The sequence below is a fragment of the Zalophus californianus genome, chromosome 6 (assembly GCF_009762305.2).
Source record: "Zalophus californianus isolate mZalCal1 chromosome 6, mZalCal1.pri.v2, whole genome shotgun sequence".
Taxonomy (NCBI): Eukaryota; Metazoa; Chordata; class Mammalia; order Carnivora; family Otariidae; genus Zalophus; species Zalophus californianus.
Genome location: NC_045600.1, coordinates 38,795,603 through 38,814,251, shown reverse-complemented (window position 1 = coordinate 38,814,251; position 18,649 = coordinate 38,795,603). Strand labels below are relative to the sequence as shown.

The following is an 18,649-nucleotide window of genomic DNA, read 5'->3' as shown; positions in this document are numbered from 1 at the left end:
GAAGGAAAAGCCAAGCAACCTGGCTCGGTGCTTCTTTAGGAGGAAGGGAATTGATCAGCTGGGAAGAGGAGACCGTGGAATATATTAGTGAGTATATAGTTTCTTTAGGAAAGAATTTACTGTCAGAACTTACAGGAAACCTTTTTTTCCCCCAGAATCAATGAAGCACCAAGTATTAGTCACAAGGCATTGATGTAGTCTACAAATTGATGGCAAAGATATAGTGTCTTTGAATAATCTCTAAACTTTATGATAGAAAAAAATGTGACTCACTAAAGTTAGTACTCTTATCCTAAGCTTATGGAAACCTTTGTCTTTGGAATTTGTAGAGCCCTCTAGCAAGTATTTTACTACTTACAAGCAATTCCTGATCTCTTCCCCACAATCATGAATTAGGGGACTGAAATAAGTCCTAGTGATAGCCCCCGGCTGCCCATTTCCCGGGGCACTGGAGTGGCATTTGCTGAGAGTCATTGCTGCTGGGACACAAAGTCAGAAAAGAGACATCTGGAAATTTTAATATTTAATGCTGTTACAGGCAAGACAACTCTGGCTTAGGGTTTGAATTTGGTAGGCTACTAACAAAAGGAGTAAGTGCCCTAGTAGCAAGTAAGTGTATGTAGTTTCCATGTGGTTCCTCTAGCTGTGTCGCATTATGAGATTCTTTTCCTAAAAACCAAAGTAAGTAGTTAGTTTCACATTCATCTGAACTCTTGAGATAGACCACTTAGTAGGCTGAAATATTCTCAGAAACCAAACCGTAAACCCCAGATAATTTTTAGTCAGACCAGAGAAAGTCCTGTGAACTAGAAGTGCACAATAAAGTGAAGTTAATTGATGTTTCTTCTGGTTTTGTATCCCACTCATCTCAAAGTGTGGAAAGGTGAGTGGCTCTGAGGAGTAAGTTAAATCCTTACTTTGCTCTTTATAAAATATGAAGGACCACTATCGATAGCATATTAGTTCTTTAAAGCCCCATTTCCTTAAAGGAGATTAAAGATCGAATCACTGATACATATTGTGCAAGTAGAGCCCTGAACATTAGTAGTCTTACTGGAACTTCCTGAAATTGCTAGAATGATCCAGATTTTCCAGTCTGGCACAGATCCTATAAACCTTACTCCAGCAGTCTTGATTAACACCTCAGTTTGGAAAACTTAAGTTTTAAGAGAAACTCTGCTCTGCAGCCCTTTTTTGTACTCAAGCAGCACAACTTCTAAATCTCATAATCAGAAAGGTATAAATAAGATCATTTTCAGTTGAGAACTATAAAAATTTCAAATTTGCAGTCTTTTTAAAATTCATGATTTAGTATCAGATAAATTAGGAACTATTTGGTTTTATTTTCTGCCCCCCCCCCCTTTTTTTATAGGATAGTGAAGTCATTTTAGATGTTTTATAGTTTGTGCTGTCCCCTGGGAGACTGGGGTTGGGCATGCTGTTACAACGCCATCTGCTGGTCAGCTCATCTGTAGACATACTATAGCTTCTTTGAGCCTGTAACAGGACTGTCCAGAAATTCTAGAAAGCATGGCTTTAATATAGGAAAGATATAGGAAATTTGGAAGGAGTTTTTTTTTTTTCCCCACAAGTACTTCCTTTGATAAAATTTACTGGCAACATGTTGCTTTAAAAAGGTTTTGAGGGGTGCCTGGGTGGCTCAGTTAAAGGTCTGCCTTCAGCTCAGGTCATGATCGCAGGGTCCTGGGATTGAGCCCCACATCGGGCTCCCTGCTCAGCGGGAAGCCTGCTTCTCCCTCTCCCTCTGCCTGCCGCTCCCCCTGCTTGTGCTCTCTCTCTCTCTCTGTCAAATAAATAAATAAAATCTTTTTAAAAATTTTAGAAAAGATTTTGAAGTACTATATTTCTTAGTAATAATTTTTTAAATTACTTAGTGAGTATAGTTGACACAGTGTTACATTAGTTTCCGGTGTACAACTTATTGATTTGACATGTTTATACATTATGCTCTGTTCACCTCAAGCATAGCTGCCATCTGTCCTGTTACATTGCTATTACAGTATCTTCCACTGTATTCATTATGCTGTACTGTTTATTCCTGTGACTTATTGAAGTTTATTTTAGGATTTCAGAATAGTAAATATTCTGCTCCCATTGTGTTCAGATTTAAGATCTTATAAATGATAAAGATAAATATTTTCATAGGGCTATGGGGAAAATTTTCCTCTATATATTTTGATTTCCATTTATGAGCAAATTAAGGAAATGACATTTTTGGGGGTTTTAGAAAAAGAGATTGTGTTGTGTACTATTTTGAGTGGGGACAGAACTTTCACTGGCATTTGAACATTTAGGAAGAACACCAGGTTAATAAGATGTGTTGAATAGAATAAACCTGTTGCTATCCATGACTAAAAACATGTTTGAAGTAAAATTGAATCTCTCAGACGGAAAGGCAAACTTATTATTTCCTCCCATAGTACATCTGTTTAGGGCTGGCTGACTAATCCTTTAAGAAGTTGCTGAACTTCTTCCAAGTGCTGAAAACCTAAATCTGTTTTTAAAATAGCTGTATGTAATCTTATCTTCATACGTGTATTTTAAGAGTTTAACAAAAAGGATAATTATTTTTGCAAACTAATGATTTCTTAGGCCCAGACTCCAAATGAGACTTTATATTTTTTTAAGGAGTCCTGGGAAAAATAGTCCATAAGAGTGCAGGGTTTTTGGGAAGAGGGACTGGTTTTATGTTTTAATTTTTTTTACATTTCATTTTGGTGTTACTGTCTCAAATATGTGAGAGTAGGAAGCTCTTTCCTCTGAATTACAATAATAGTTGCAGATGCATTAGAATCATAGTGGTAGATGCAGTAGAGGCCCTCAGTAAACTCCTTAGCTTATCTGAGGAATCTTGAACTAATAACTTCACCAAACCAGCTATAAAGCTGAAATAAATTACATTGAAAATACATGTCAAAGTGAAATGAACATAGTGTTTTTAAGACTTCTCATTAATTTCTTTGACCTTAACTATTGAATTCAGCATCTGTAAGCAATTTGTTATTTAAATGCCTATGAAAAAAGAAAAAAATAATTCTAGGGAGTGGTCCTTTTGACAGACTTCCCTTATTTTTCTTTGCTGTGGTGATTTCTTCTTCACTTTGCTCCTGCACTTTTCCCTAGTTGTTAATAGGGCAAATTTTTCAAGCCAGACTGGCTGTTTCTACCATCACTACCTTGGGCAAGTTACTTCTTCATGCATCCATTTCTAAATCTGTGAAATAAATACCTACCTCACAGTTTTGTGGTAAAGGTTAATTGAGAAAATAGCTTGCAAATTACTTAGAATACTGTGAAGCATGGAATAGGCATCCAGAACCTCAAAATGTTCACTGTTCTCGTGGTTCTTTTCTCACAGGGCCCTTTCCCCTTTTCTGTTGTTTCTGACATCTCTCGCTTCAACCTCCATGTTCCCAGCTCATGTGCTTCTCTTCTATGATTAGATCAACCAATATTAATACCTTACTACTAGCTATTGCCTAATCAAATTTTACCCTATTTTAGTCATTTCTTAGTATAAACAGTTGCTTTTCCACATGGTTTTCAAAGAATACTTTCAATTTCTGTGTTTTGATTAGATTGACAGATTTTTTTTTTATCTCCTTCCCAGGTCAGTTTCCATTAAATGAGTTCTATTCGTTTATGTTTAAAATGAAGGCAAAAAAATACTTATTTAGTTAATGTGGTAAAACTAAATGATTTGCAATGGCTTGAATACCTGTCTTCAAGGTATGTCTTCTAGCACCAATTCTGGCTTGCTAGTGTAGGGGCCAGAATCACTTAACCATAACCATGGCTAAAATGGATGACCCTGTTACAGCTATTAATTTAGACTACAACATGGTGTGTCTTGTATTAGGAGTCTATGGTATGTATTGTTGTCAGCAAAAAATCATTTACAAATTCTTGCTTATGACCTGTCTCTAAGATAAGTCTTTAAACACTTCCTTATGCCATTAATAGAAGACGTGCGACAAGAGGTGTGGCAGGCAGCTGTTTGATCTAGTGAAACTTTTGGTTAAAAACCATGGATATATGAGCCTTACTATTGATATTATATCTTTAAAACTTTTCTATTTTATTTTATTGAGCTAACTGTCCTTTTCATGTAAATCTAAGATGTATTTCCTAAGTTACTGTATATTTGGTAATCTCTTTTGTTTCTTCTCTGTATTATACATAATGTTTTAAGGTGCTAGTCCTTGCATGGAAGTTTACTTGTGGTTAAGAAAAAATAATTAAGACAGTGAAAAGGATAGTGTCTTTCTTTGTTTTACTTACTTAATCAGTGGGGCTTTTCCTCATCAGGAGCTGTGTGGTTTTGTAGCTCTTAAAACAAACACCAGCATTCCCTAAGAAAGAAGCAGTATTTTGCCTGTTTTATTATATCGTGTATGCTGAGATCTCTTTTTGAGAGAGAAACATATGTTTGGTGAGTTCATGTTTCTTGAAATATACATGGCTCTTCAGACTGGACTCTAATGAAATAGGACTCCCATTTGAAAACCAAAGAGTTAAGGCTACAACAGAGGATAAAAGTGATCAAATGATTAGCCAGGGGCTAATAGAAATTCCGGGAAGAATGACAGATTGTATATTAGAAAGAAATACGATATCATATTCATTGAAGCTTTTACAACTAAAGATCTAAAAGAAATAATAGAAAATTACTGAACGAGATGAATGTCTGAAACTTTAGAAATGCATGTGGTGTTGGATTAATCCAAGCAAGAAAGACTGATGGGCAGATAATAAATTACATTGTATAGGAAGTCTGCATTCCTTGTGTTCAAGGTACTTTTGCCTCCTTTTTTTTCCTTGCAAGATACATTTAAACAGCTCTAGGCCAGTTTCAGAAAATTCAGCTCATGATTTTCATTATACCATATGTGTATGATTCTTTGGGATAGATAAAGTATTATAAACAAAGACCCCAAATCCTTGAGTGGAGGAGGTTAATCTAAACCTTCCTTCTGTTCTGTGCCAAATTGATAGCATTTTTCCTTTTGACAGTATGAACAATACAGAACACCTTTTCATACACAATCAATTGTAATGTCCCCAAACAAAAAGAGTTTGAAGAAGGGTACTGTACTTCTGTTGGGGAAAGAGCTATACTTCAGCAACTGTACTTTGGGGGAAGAATAAGTAGTCACAAACTGGAAAATGTGTATATATGTATTTTCATTGCAGAGAAGTATTAACTGTTCTCAGTTTTATTTTGCCATGGGTACGTCATTTTACTTAAAAAATTATGCATATCTGTTTGTGTATTAATTATTGTCTATCTTCATAAAAATTTATATACAAACTAGTATATTTCCTTTTTTTCTTAAGTAGTCACACAGCACTGTAATAATTGTGGGAAAATGTAGCTATGTTTACATATGTTGTTTGAGAAAAACATACTCTTCTTAAACATTTGAGCCTTTTAATCAAGTTTTACCATTCAGACTTGGCATTCATTTGTGTTCTTAGTTTTTGTAGGTCCAAGGAGAAAGTGAAATGTTTCCTGAAATATAAATAAGTAATAAAATTAACGTGCGTACAGCGTACGCTCTTTATTCTTCTTGGATATATTCTTGGTCCTTTTTTAATATATCCTGGGGGGATCTCTGGGGGGAAGAGAGATTATTACTCTGTTAAACTGAAGTTCTGATTCCAATCGTCTGGGTTTCTATACACTTAAACATGTAAGCTTAAACTCAAGTATTTACATATAAATGAGTTCTGTATTCTGTAACCGTATTAAAATATTTCCTAATATATGATGGAAGGTTTATAGGATTTGTGTTTTTTTTTTATAGCTACATCAGAAATAGGATCATTATTAAAATGCTATAAAAGCTAGTTCTTTCTTGGATCCTGTCAGATAAAATGTAAGAAACAATGTTAGCTTCAGGATGTGATTGCATAATACAGATGAGCCCTGTTAATAAAATGGAATAAAAGTTGTAAGTTTTGTCCCTTTAATATGCTTAATGGTTTCCATTGAATCTTTTCTAATCAGTTTTAGAAGACAATTTAAAATGTAACTCATGCATTTTGTTTTTATTTTGTAATGTGCATAACGTGTGTTGGGGGCAAGCAGAGAAAGGGAGAGGGAGGGAGGGAGACTTCTGGGGGGCTGTCTCTCTTTAGTAAGAAGAAACAAGTAATCAGAATTATTAGCTGTACTTATTAAACTCCTGTTTTTATATCAGTTGTTGCTAAACTAGCTTCTGTTGCCTTGAACAGGGTTGATAACATATACAAATTTGTGCAGAACTTCAAAGAAAATTTCATTTATAAATGGCCTGTAATTAAGACCATTTCTCTTTTACCTAAGTTTGTCTTGGGCTTGAAATGTAAGCAAAGGATACTTAATGAACTACCAGTTATTCTCTACCAAGTTACTTATTTCCATTCCTGGTGTGTATATACCTTTGGGATAGTGCAGTAGGAGTTAATCTTCCACATGTTGTCAAAGCCCTAATGGACATCTGTGTTTCTGTATAGATTATTCTTTAAATGGCTAAAAATTATAGAATTTTTAATAGGAACTATTTTTATCCTTTTTGCAGCTATGTCATCTTACCTTTTAATTATTAAAACAGAGCTTCCTGCTGCTATTTCAGAATTTTTGTCTGGAGACCATACTAGGTAAGAGAAAATATTTCATGTTGTATCCATTAATTTGTTAATTCAATAAATATTTATTAGTGATGTGGTAGAATAGGGCAGGACAGGGAGGAACTATCTCTTGCAGAAGAGCAAAGGAGAAATTTCTGGGAATATGAAAGATTGAGGTAGGGAATGGGGGATGGTGAGAAGTTTGGAGAGTAAAGGTCTTAAACAAAGAAGGGGAGTGGATCATACTGCGGTCGCTTCTCTGCAAACCACGGTGATAAAGTTACAACCACACTTGTGAGATTTCTATTCTAAAGCATAGTTTGAAAAAAATAAATGATTTGCAGGGACTTAGTGATTTCATTTCCTGGTTTTTAACAATATTGTAAACAATACTAAACCACATTATACTTCCTTTCTCCTTTATTATTTAAAAAATACTGGGTTCTGAAGACTATTGACTTATCTCTTTATGGGGAAAAAACAAATTTATTATACTTTTCCTTTCATTGCATAGAAAAAGAAATTTTAAGAAAAATACACTTTAAAAGACAGAATAAATTCTTTTAAGTGTCATCAAGTTATTTCACATAATTTCTAAACCACAATACAAAAACCTATCAGACTTTTAGATGTAAATATTTGGTTGTTTTGCTCTAATATTTGGACTTGTTCTGGATTGCAGGGCAAGTTTTCAAAATTAACTTCTTTAGGTTTTACAGCTTGGCTTCCATGAAAAAGTTCTACTTAGACAACTGCAAATACATATTTATGAGGAAAGTATGGTATACTTTAGATTTGAATAGAAATCAGAAGTCCTTAAAGATTTTTCATCATCAGAAGATACTGTGCCTTTGTGTAGTACTTTACAGTTTTTAGGGTTTCCACGCTCATGATCACATTTGATGTTCACAACTGCCTTGCTTTGCTTTTAAGTTTTATGCTCTTAGTGTGGTGAATACGATTGCTATAAGAAAGAGCTATGTGAAATTCACTCTTTCATTTGCTGTAAAAATATTCAGGACAACTTCTGCTACTCAAAAAATTCTATGTGACAAATTTAGTTTGTAGTTTAGGGCTAGGAACTCAAGGCAATGAGAAGTAGAATCAGGAATGTTAGATTAAGAGTAAGGAGACATGTGTTCTATCCATGGCAGTGACCTTAGGAAATTGATTTTACTTCTTCTGGCCATATAACTTAATTTTGAGCCTGAGGTTTCTTCACCTGGCTTAATGGAGGTACCAGTATTACCTTCTTAACAAAGTTGTTGAGATGATCAAATAAGATAATATATACATACATGCTTTTGTAAGCTGATAGCAATAGTGTAAATGTGGAGAATTAAGAAATTCCATAATGTTGAATGTCAAATATACCCTCAATTAAAAACAAAGAAATTTCAATAATAATAACTATATTAAAGGTGGATTTTCTCTGTTTGCTCTGCCAGGGAGGTCAGAGTCAAATTTGACTGTTAATCCTAATAGTTGTCACATGTTTGCCTTTTTCTTGCTCCGGAATTTGGTGACTTCTATTTACATTTTTTTAAATTGTGATATGTCTTTGTGGAAAGAGGGATAACCGTGCATGTAAAATTTTAGAAATAAGTAAGGAAGTATGAGACAGAACTGCTATTAAAACTTAGGTCTTCTTTCTCTAAATGTGATGCTTTTACCATAACTCTCTTTAAATCAATTACCAGGGGCTCCTGGGTGGCTCAGTCGTTAGGCGTCTGCCTTTGGCTCGGGTCATGATCCCGGGGTCCTGGGATCGAGCCCCGCATTGGGCTCCCTGCTCTGTGGGAAGCCTGTTTCTCCCCCTCCCACTCCCCCTGCTTGTGTTCCCTCTCTCGCTGTCTCTCTCTCTCTCTCTCTGTCAAATAAATAAAGTCTTTAAAAAATAATAAAATTAAATAAATCAATTACCATTTATTTTGTTGGGTTTTTTTTTTCTGGTTTGTTTTAAAAAAGTAAAAGTTAACCCCCATCTTACTCATATTAGTAGAAAATTGATTAAAATGGTATTTTTTATATGTCAGAAATGGATTTTTAAAGCTATACTTCAAAATACTGTGGCCAGTTGGCATCATCTCTGTTTTGATGAAAATTGCACACCTCTTTAATAGCCTCATCTTGTTTTACATGTAATGTACATTTGCTTATTTTGGATTTTAGAGTTGTAAAAAACATTAAGAGACTATATTAATTGGTTAGAATGCAGATAAAGCATCAATCTTTAAAGCTTAATGCTGGGCACCTGGGTGGCTCAGTCGTTAAGTGTCTGCCTTCAGCTCAGGTCATGATCCCAGGGTCCTGGGATCGAGTCCCACATTGGGCTCCCTGCTCAGTGAGAAGCCTGCTTCTCCCTCTCCCACTTCCCCTGCTTGTGTTCCTACTCTCACTATCTCTGTCAAATAAATAAATAAAATCTTTAAAAAAAATAAATAAAGCTTAATGCTGTAAAATAATTAAGAAACAAATGTTATGGTAATTGACAACTATCTAGGGCAGTTTATTTCTGAATAAAGTTATATACCTATATTTCTTCCGAGATCAATATGATATTGTTATGCTTTTATTTTAGGGTTTGATTGACAATAAATTGCACTTAAGGTCTTTCAGGTGTGCTTATTTTCTGTGAGATTTGATGTACCTTTGTGAAATATAAGCCTTTATAAAGATGTTATAAAAAAGAAACCGTATGTTCATAATATTCTAATTTCAACAATTACTGTTAGAAGTCAGAAGCTATAATACTTATCCCAAACTTGTATGAGGCATCTATACTTTTCAGAGAATAATTTATATTTTAAAAATCTATGGCTGTTAAAAGTTGGAAGCTCTCTGTTAACATTTAATGATCTTGTCAGGGGAATATGATTGACACAATTAAGTTGTCTTGCATTTGAGTTACATAATTGATATGGGATGTGAGTAAGATCCTAATTCAGAACATATGATACTCTTGTTCCAGTCTATTCAAGAATGAAATTAAAGCAACTTATAAATAAATCTGGTTTTCATTAAAATATGGAAAAAAGCATCTGCATGCCAAAGCATTTGCAATACAGCTAAGGATTTATACTCTATATTTCATACTTGGAACATTTTTATCATATAGAATTAAATCCACAGATCAAACAAGTTTTCTAGGAAGTATAAAAACTTTTTACTCTAATTCTTTTGGCTTAAAGGAACGTATATTTAGATTACAGTAGGAAAACAGGGGTTCTGTTAGGTAATTCATTTTCCCCCCCTTAGGAAAAAATTTAAGGTTAGTATATTCTTCTAAAATCTTTTTTTAATATGTGCTTTTTGAGATTACTTTTTACTGGTTTGTATTTCTCGGGCTGGGTTTAATTTTCCAAGTTTAATCATCTCTGTTCTTTGGAAAATACCCATTGCCAAACACAATTCAGTTGACTGTGACATGCATATCAAATCTAAACTAACTTTAGTGTGCGTTACTAAATTGCCCTGTAGTTGAATGATAAACAAAAGCACTGTATTTACAATTGGCTTTATTAATGTACCTTAAGAAGTATAAGAAATGATTAATAATCAGTAGCCAAGCCAGGGATAGAGAAATTACATTTTGCAATAAAGTTATTTTTATATTAGGAATTTAAAATTCAATCCTGTGACGAGGAGAGTGTAAAGGAAAGCACCATCTTGAGAAAAATGAAGCAGTATCTGAAAAATACCAAAAACTCAAGAGTAACTATTCAAGAGTAGAATAGTGGGTGGCTTAGTCTGTTAAACATCCGACTCTTAGTTTTGGCTCAGGTCATGATCTCAGGCTTGTGAGATGGAGCCCCATGTCTGCTGCTCGCTCGCTCGCTCTCTCTCTCTCTCTCTCTCTCTCTCTCTCTCTCCCCCCCCTCCCTCCCTCCCTCCCTCCCTCTGCCCCTCCCCCTGCTTGTGCGTGCATGTGCTCTCTCTCTCTCTCTCTCAAATAAGTAAATCTTAAGAAAAAAAAGAGTGGAGATTATTTCCATTTCTCCTGTCACTAAGATCATTCTCATCCTTTTCTGCTTTTACAGACATATAAGATGAAGTTGTTGAGCCAGATGATCTCTGAGGTCTCTTCTTGCGCTAACATACCATAACTGTGATGCTGGGAGACTGCTGGGAGGAGGTGACGTTGTCTTCAGTCCCACAGTTCAGTGCTTTAGGCAGTCTCATGGCTTCTGGGCATGAGAGAATTGTGGTCTGACATAGTACAGTTATAATAGTATAAGTTATAAAGTTCAGGATTTCAAAATGTTTATTCTTATGCAAGAGAAAAGAGTCTTTAGTCCTAAGGATAAATGTGCTTGTTGCACAACTCCACCTTCATGACGGTAGAACAGCAGAGCTAACAGATGGAATCTGCTTTGGTGCTCCACTGGCCCTTTTTTCTCCTGACACTGCAATTGTCTGGGTCTGATACTGGGTCCCTGAAGGAAGGAGATTTTAGGTGTAGAGCCCTGGGCTTTTTGCCAGCTCCAGAAATTTAGTTGTCAAGTGTCCCTCAATGAGGGATGTTTTGAAGTTCCTATTTTGATACTTATTCAAGAGTGACTAGAAGATGAACCTGCCTGGTATCATTTTGTATTCTTAATATGTGTGCCCTTAGGTCCTCCTACATACAGGAATTGAGAGGCTTGTGTAAATGCAGAGAGCACAGCTTCAGGTCCATTTCAGTACTAGAAATACTTGTGCACAGGTTTTAGGTTCTGACACAGGCATTTCCTAAAGACACGAATTAGAGTGAAAAAGGGAAAGGTGTGATCAGGGCGCTATTTCTGCTGCTACTCCTTCTTTTGTTCTGTTTAAAAGGAAGTTGTTGGCACCCACCAACATCCACTAAAGATACATTAGAAAAAGGCTTCCTCTGAAACCAGAAATAAAAGAGACACAGCGAATCATGAAGTCCGTGTTAGAAGCCAGGGGCTGAAACCCTTGTAGGGGAAAACCTTTTCTTTCTTTCTTTCTTTTTAAGTTGAGATATAATTAACATATAACACTGTATAAATTTAAGGTGTACAATATGTATTTTGATACACTCATGTATTACAGTATGATTACCACAGTAGTGTTAGTTAAACCCTCCATCATGGTATATTTAAGATCTACTCTGTTAGCAACTTTCAGGTATATTATTATTATTAACTACAATCACAATCCCTAGAACTTATTCATCCTGTAACTGCAAGTTTGTACCATTTGATCAGTATCGCAGTTCCCTTGCCTCCTCTACCCCAACCCAGCTGGTAACCACCATTCTACTTTGTTTCTGTGAGTTTGGCTTTTTTTGATTCTACATATAAGTGATAAACGGTAGTGATGTTTTTCTGCCTGACTGATGTCACTTAGCATAACACCTTCAGAGTCCCACCATGTTGTCACAAATGGCAAGATTTCCTTCTTTCTCATGGCTGAATAATATTCCATTATCCCACATATATATGGTATTTATATATATGGTATATATGCTCTGCATACACACACACATGCACGCACATGTACACCCCACATCTTTATCCATTCATCCACTGACAAACACTTAAGTTGTTTCCATATCTTGGTTATTTGAATAATACTGCAATAAATATGGAAATGCATGAAGTGCCTGGGTGGCTAAGTTGTTAAGCGTCTGCCTTTGGCTCAGGTCATGATCCCAGGGTCCTGGGATCAAGCCCCACATCAGGCTCCCTGCTCGTCGGGGAGCCTGCTTCTCCCTCTCCCACTCCCCCTGCTTGTGTTCCCTCTCTTGCTGTGTTTCTCTCTGTCAAAATAAATAAATAAAATCTTTAGAAAACTAACTAACTAAATAAATATGGAAATGCAGATATCTTTTTGATATCCTGTTTTCATTTCCTTTGGATATATCACCCAGAATGGCATTGCTGGATCATTTAATTTTTAAAAAAGATTTATTTATTTATTTACTTACTTACTTATTTGAGAGAGAGAGAGAGTGCATGCGAGCACATGCATGTGCACAAGCAGGGGTGGGCAGGGGGAGAGGGAGAGAAATCCGCAAGCAGATTCCTGGCTGAGCACTCCTGATACCAGGCTGCATCCCAGGACTCTGAGATCATGACCTGAGCTGAAATCAAGAGCCAGGCACCCCTATTTTTAATTTTTTTAGGAACCTCCATACTATTTTCCGTAGTGGCTGAACCAGTTCACCTTCTCACTAACAGTGCCCAAGGATTCCTTTATCTCCACTTCCTCACCAACATTTGTTATTTCTTGTCTTTTTGATACCCATACTAACAAGTGTGAGGTGATCTGTCAATGTGGCTTTAATTTGTATTTCTGTGATTAGTGATGTTGAGCATCTTTTCATATACTTGTTGGCCATTTGTATGTCTTCTTTGGAAAAATGGCTGTTGATTTCCTCTGTACATTTTTAAATTGGATTCACCTTCTATCAGTTATATGGTTTGCAAATATTTTCTTTCATTCCATAGATTGCCTCTTCATTTTGTTTATTGTTTCTTTTGCTGTGCAAAAGCTTTTTAGTTTGATGTAATCCCACTTATTTTTGCTTTTGTTGCTTGTGCTTTTGGTATCATATCCAAAAAATTATTGCCAAGGCCAATGTCAAGGAGCTTTCCCCCTTTGTTTTCTTGTAGAAGTTTTATAGTTTCAGATACTACGTTTAAGTCTTTAATCCATTTCAAGTTAATTTTTGTGAGTGGTATAAGGTAGGAGTGCAATTTCATTTTTCTGCATGTGTTTATCCAGTTTTCCTAACACCGTTTATTGAAGAGACTTTTTCCCCCCATTGAACACTCTTGGCTCCCTTGTCAGATATCAGTTTGGCTGTATCTGGGCACAGAGTTATTTCTGAGCTCTTTATTCATTCCATTGGTCTGCGTGTCTATTTTTATGCCAGTACTGTAATGTTTTGATTACTATAGCAGCTTTGTAGTATAGTTTGAGATCAGGAAGTGTGATGCTTTGTTTTCTGTCTCAGGATTGCTTTGGCTAATGTGGGATCTTTTATGGTTCCATACAAATTTTAGGATTGTTCTATTTCTGTAAAAAAGTGTCATTCGAATCTTGATAGGGATTGCATTAAATCTATAGATGGCTTTGGGTAGTATGGACATTTTAACAAATTAATTTTTCCTATCCATGAACATAGACAGGATATCTTTCCATTTGTGTCTTCTTCAATTTCTGTCATTGAAATCTGGTAGTTTTCGGTGTACTGATCTTCCAGTTCCTTGGTTAAATTTGTTCCTACATATTTTATTGTTTTTGATGTTATTGTAAATAGGATTGTTTTATTTCTTTTTCAGATATTTTGTTGTTAGTGTATAGAAATGTAACTGGTTTCTGTATGTTGATTTTGTAAACTGCAACTTTACTGAATGTGTTGATTATTTTTTGGTTGAGCCTTTAGGATAGTCTCCTTATAAGATCATATGATCTGCAAATAAGACAGATTTACTATTTCCTTTCCAGTTTGGATGTCTTTTATTTTTTATTTTTTTATCTTGCCTGATTTGTTATAGCTGGATTTCCAATACTGTGTTTAATAATAGTGGTGAGAATCGGCACCCTTGTGTTGTTCCTGGTCTTAGAGAAAAAGCTTTCAACCTTTCACTCTTTGAGTATCATGTTAGCTGTAGGTTTGTTGTATATGGCCTTTATATATTGAGGTACGTTCCTTCTATACCCAAGTTGTTGAAGACTTTTATTATAAAAGCTTATTGTATTTTGTCAGATGCTTTTTCTACATCTGTTGAGATGATCATATGATTTTTATCTTTCATCCTATTCATATGCTATATCACATTTATTGATTTGCATATGTTCAACCATCCTTGCATTCCAGGGATAAATTCCACTTAATCATGGTGTATGATCTTTTTAATGTGCCATTGAATTCATTTTGTTAATATTTTGTTGAGGATTTTTGCATCTATATTCATCAGAGATATTGATGTGTAGTTTTCTTTTTTCATAGTGTCCTTATCTGGCTTTCATATTAGAGTATGCTGCCCTTGTCAAATGAGTTTGGGAGTGTTCCCTTTTCTTTAGTTTTTTAGAAGAGTTTGAGAAGCATTGGCATAAATTCCTTAAATATTTGGTAGAATTCACCAGTAAAACCATCTGGTCCTGGGCTTTTCTTTGTTGGGAAATTTTTGATTACTGATTCATTTTCTTTACTCATTATTGCTCTGTTCATATTTTCTATTTCTCATGATTTTGATATGTTGTATGTTTCTAGGAATTTATCCATTTTCTTAATTTAACATGTCAGTGGGTGACTTTAGCTACATGGTAAAAAAAGAGGATGCATTTTCACCAACTGCGAATTCTGAGAGTATCTGCCAAATGATTTGAAAGAATAATCCCTATTGTCTTTGATGCTCCAGCTGCTGTATTGACAATTATACTTTGTTACTATTGTAATTGTGTATATATGTATATGTTTCAGTGAAAAATGATTATAGAAAATTTAGAAAAGAGAACAAATAAAAATCATATGTAATACCATCTTACCTAATCATTGTTGTTTTATTTCCTTTAAATTTTTCTCAAAAAGCTTTTTAGAACATAGTTAATAACCATATATTTTATATTTTTAATCATTAGTATTTTCCATTTTACTAAATTGTCTTTTTTTTTAAACTGCATAGCATTCCACTGAATATGCTTTTATGGGCCTAATATTTTCTATTGTTAAATATATAGGACTTCCCTCCAGCTTCTTAATATTATAGTAATGTATTCATAGCTTCATGCACATAGAATTTTTTATATTATATTTATCTTCTTAGATTATCATGTTTTTATTGCTTTTGCTACATAATGTCATTGTTTTTCCAGAAGTAGTACTAATTGACAAGATCTCTAGCAATGCCTGAAGGACCAGTTATGCCACATCCTTCAATATTACTTTTTAAATAATTTTACTGGTTTAATTTCAACAGCCTCGTATTTATTTCTTTACTTAGCAGCAGAGATTGGATTTTTCTTCATGTGTATTTACTAGTTATACTTCTTTCATGAATTGTTTATCCTTTACATACTAAAGTGAAGTCTTTACTGTTAAATTCTTGGGGAATTAACTCTAACTTTTTAAAAGTTCCACACATGTATTTATATTGGAAAATTGAAACCAGCTATATGCAAACAAGGGAAAAATAAAAATTGCTCATATTGCTACCACATAGAAATATCTCCTTCTGGTATTTTAAGACTATCCTTCTGACCTTTTTGTTAATGTTCATTCAGTTTTTTTTTTTTTTTAAGATTTTATTTATTTATTCATGAGAGACAGAGGGAGAGAGAGGGAGAGAGAGAGAGAGAGAGAGAGAGAGAAGCAGAGGGAGAAGCAGGCTCCCAAGGAGCAGGGAGCCCGATGTGGGACTCGATCCCAGGACCCTGGGATCATGACCTGAGCCGAAGGCAGACGCTTAACCATCTGAGCCACCCAGGCGCCCTCATTCAGTTTTTTTAAATAATCAAATACATCATCACACTTTTAACTTACCTTTTTTTTTCATTTAATATTCTAATGCCTTTATATGAAAAATGTAATACTTTTTTTTCCTGGTAATTCATGCTCTTTCTTGAAAATGTGAAAAATATAGAAAACTGTAAAGAAGAAAACTTCCCCATCATTCTGCCACCCAGGGATGATGGCTATCAGTATGTTGCAGTTCTTTTCCACTTTTCCTCAAAATTGCTTATTGTGCTATATATATTTAGGATGTTTTCATATCATTATATTATTATACCTATAAAATTTTCTTTTTTATGATCATCCCATAGTCCCATAATTTGTTTTAAAATTGTCATGGTGTTAGCTATTTGTTTCCAATTTTCAGTATTTTTAATGTTTTCAGTAAACATCTTTTTACAAAAATTTTTGTTCTTGGGAATTGTTCATTTTTTATTTATTTATTTTTTAAGTAGGCTCCACAACCAGCATGGAGCCCAGTGCAGGGCTTGAACTCACGACCCTGAGATGAAGACCTGGGCTGAAATGCTGAAATCGAGTCAGACACTTAACTGGCTGAGCCTCCCAGGCGCCCCAACTGATTATTTATTTATTTATTTATTTATTTTTTGAGAGAGAGAGTGCACATGAGCAGGGAGGGGTGGGGGCGGGCAGAGGGAGATGGGGGAGAATCTTAAGCAGGCTCCATACCCTGCACAGAGCCATCTAGGGGCTCCATCTCACAACCCTGAGGTCATGACCTGAGCCAAAATCAAGAGTCAGACACTTAACCAACTGAGTCACCCAGGCACCCCCTGATTGTTTATTTTTAATTGTCTTCTGTGGGTGTTAAATATTTGAAGTTTTTCAGGATCTTTTGCCAAATTGCTTTCCAGAAAGGTAATATACAGAGTTTTTACCTTCACCTGTTTTAAAGATTTATTTATTTATTTTAGAGAGTGCGTGCACATGAGCAGGGGGTAGGGGCAGAGAAAGAGGGAGAGAAGCCTTAAGCAGACTCCCCACTGAGCACAGAGGTTGACCCTGGGGCTTAATCCCAGGACCCTGATTTCATGAGGAGCCGAAAACAACAGCCGGACTCTTAACCGACTGAGCCACCCAGGCACCCCTACCTTCACTTTTGTGTACACCTTGTCACTCCTCGCCAACAGTGACCGTTATCTTACTTTCAAATACTTGCTAATTTGGTAGTTGGAAAATGGCATCTCATTGTTTTGATACATTTCTTAAATATAAATTCATTAATAATAATAGGATTTCATAAGAACATATTTTAATGAAAGGTAGTAGGCTTTTCCTAGTGGGTGGTTGTAATGGTTGTAACTGTGTGTGTGTGCAAAAACAAGCACTGGATTCCTGGGCCTAAGATACGATTATTATTTTTTTTTCTAATAGGTCTTGGTATCTCGATGGACAAACACTGCTAATAATCATTTGTGTTGGCATTGTGTTCCCTCTTGCACTTCTTCCTAAAATAGGTAAGTCTTGGGGCGCCTGGGTGGCTCAGTCGTTAAGCGGCTGCCTTCGGCTCAGGTTGTGATCCCCGAGTCCTGGGATCGAGCCCCGCATTGGGCTCCCTGCTCGGCGGGAAGCCTGCTTCTCCCTCTCCCTCTCCCCCTGCTTGTGTTCCAGCTCTCGCTGTGCCTGTTTCTGTCAAAAAAAAAAAAAAAAAAAAAAAAAAGGTAAGTCTTTAGAGAGAGGACAGTTTTTGTTTGGAAGGAAGGAAGGAGATAATATTAAGGGGCTTTTAAATTTCACAGTACCACATTTTTAGCAGAAGGGTGGTAGCAGTGAAAATTTTGAACTTGGACTTATTTTAGGTTGTTCAGCCTTCAGCCTTGCCTAGTTAGCCTATTACTTGGTTTGCAGTAGTATTTTGTCTGCTCCACTAAAATAAAATCTTTACAGTGGAACATTAAAGAGCAGCTTTTCCTTCCAGTGTACCATTAGTGGTAAGCCAGTTCCACTTCTGCTGTACGGAGCTGCATAAATGATCTGTGACAGATAGTTGGAATGTTGTTATTCTCAGCCCTAAGCCCCAGATACCAAGCACTGTAATGGAAAACATGCCCAAGATGTATAGCTTTAGCTGTATGTTAGGATCACTTTCCTTATAAATTGCTTTTTATTTTACTGTTATTTTACAGGCTTTCTTGGCTACACAAGTAGTTTATCATTTTTCTTTATGGTGTTCTTTGCTCTTGTGGTAAGTTTAAAATATAGCATATTGCTTATCTCCTTACTGAAAATGAACTTACTGTGTTAATGTGTTCTTTTTTTCTTTTAACTCTGTTTTCTGTCAGAATTTTATTTCATTGTGTTATTAAAAGCACTTTTATTCCACAACATTGTTTCCTTTATTGTATCTATTTTGAAGAGGCGTAGCTAGAGCATCCTCCCAAATCCAGTATCTCTTTTGGTTAACTAGAAGGGAGAGCACACTGATTCTGTTAAAACCTTAGATGAAGTTTAATTCTTTGTGTAGGTGTGTGTATCAGTTTATTTCTGTATAATACTGGGTGTGTATGTGATTCAACTCTTCCTTGT

At 35.4% G+C, this 18,649-nt stretch overlaps 1 protein-coding gene across 8 annotated transcripts in view; it reads left to right on the top strand.

The window, feature by feature from the left end:
• The window catches only part of SLC38A6 (solute carrier family 38 member 6), a 63,104-nt gene that overhangs the window by 26,408 nt on the left and 18,047 nt on the right, over positions 1–18,649 (top strand). For all 8 annotated transcript variants that reach the window (XM_035727900.1, XM_027569313.2, XM_027569311.2 and 5 more), the window contains 3 exons: positions 6,585–6,663; positions 17,498–17,580; positions 18,250–18,308. In XM_035727900.1, the coding sequence (XP_035583793.1) occupies positions 6,585–6,663; positions 17,498–17,580; positions 18,250–18,308 (221 nt within the window). The remainder of the gene's footprint in view (positions 1–6,584; positions 6,664–17,497; positions 17,581–18,249; positions 18,309–18,649) is intronic.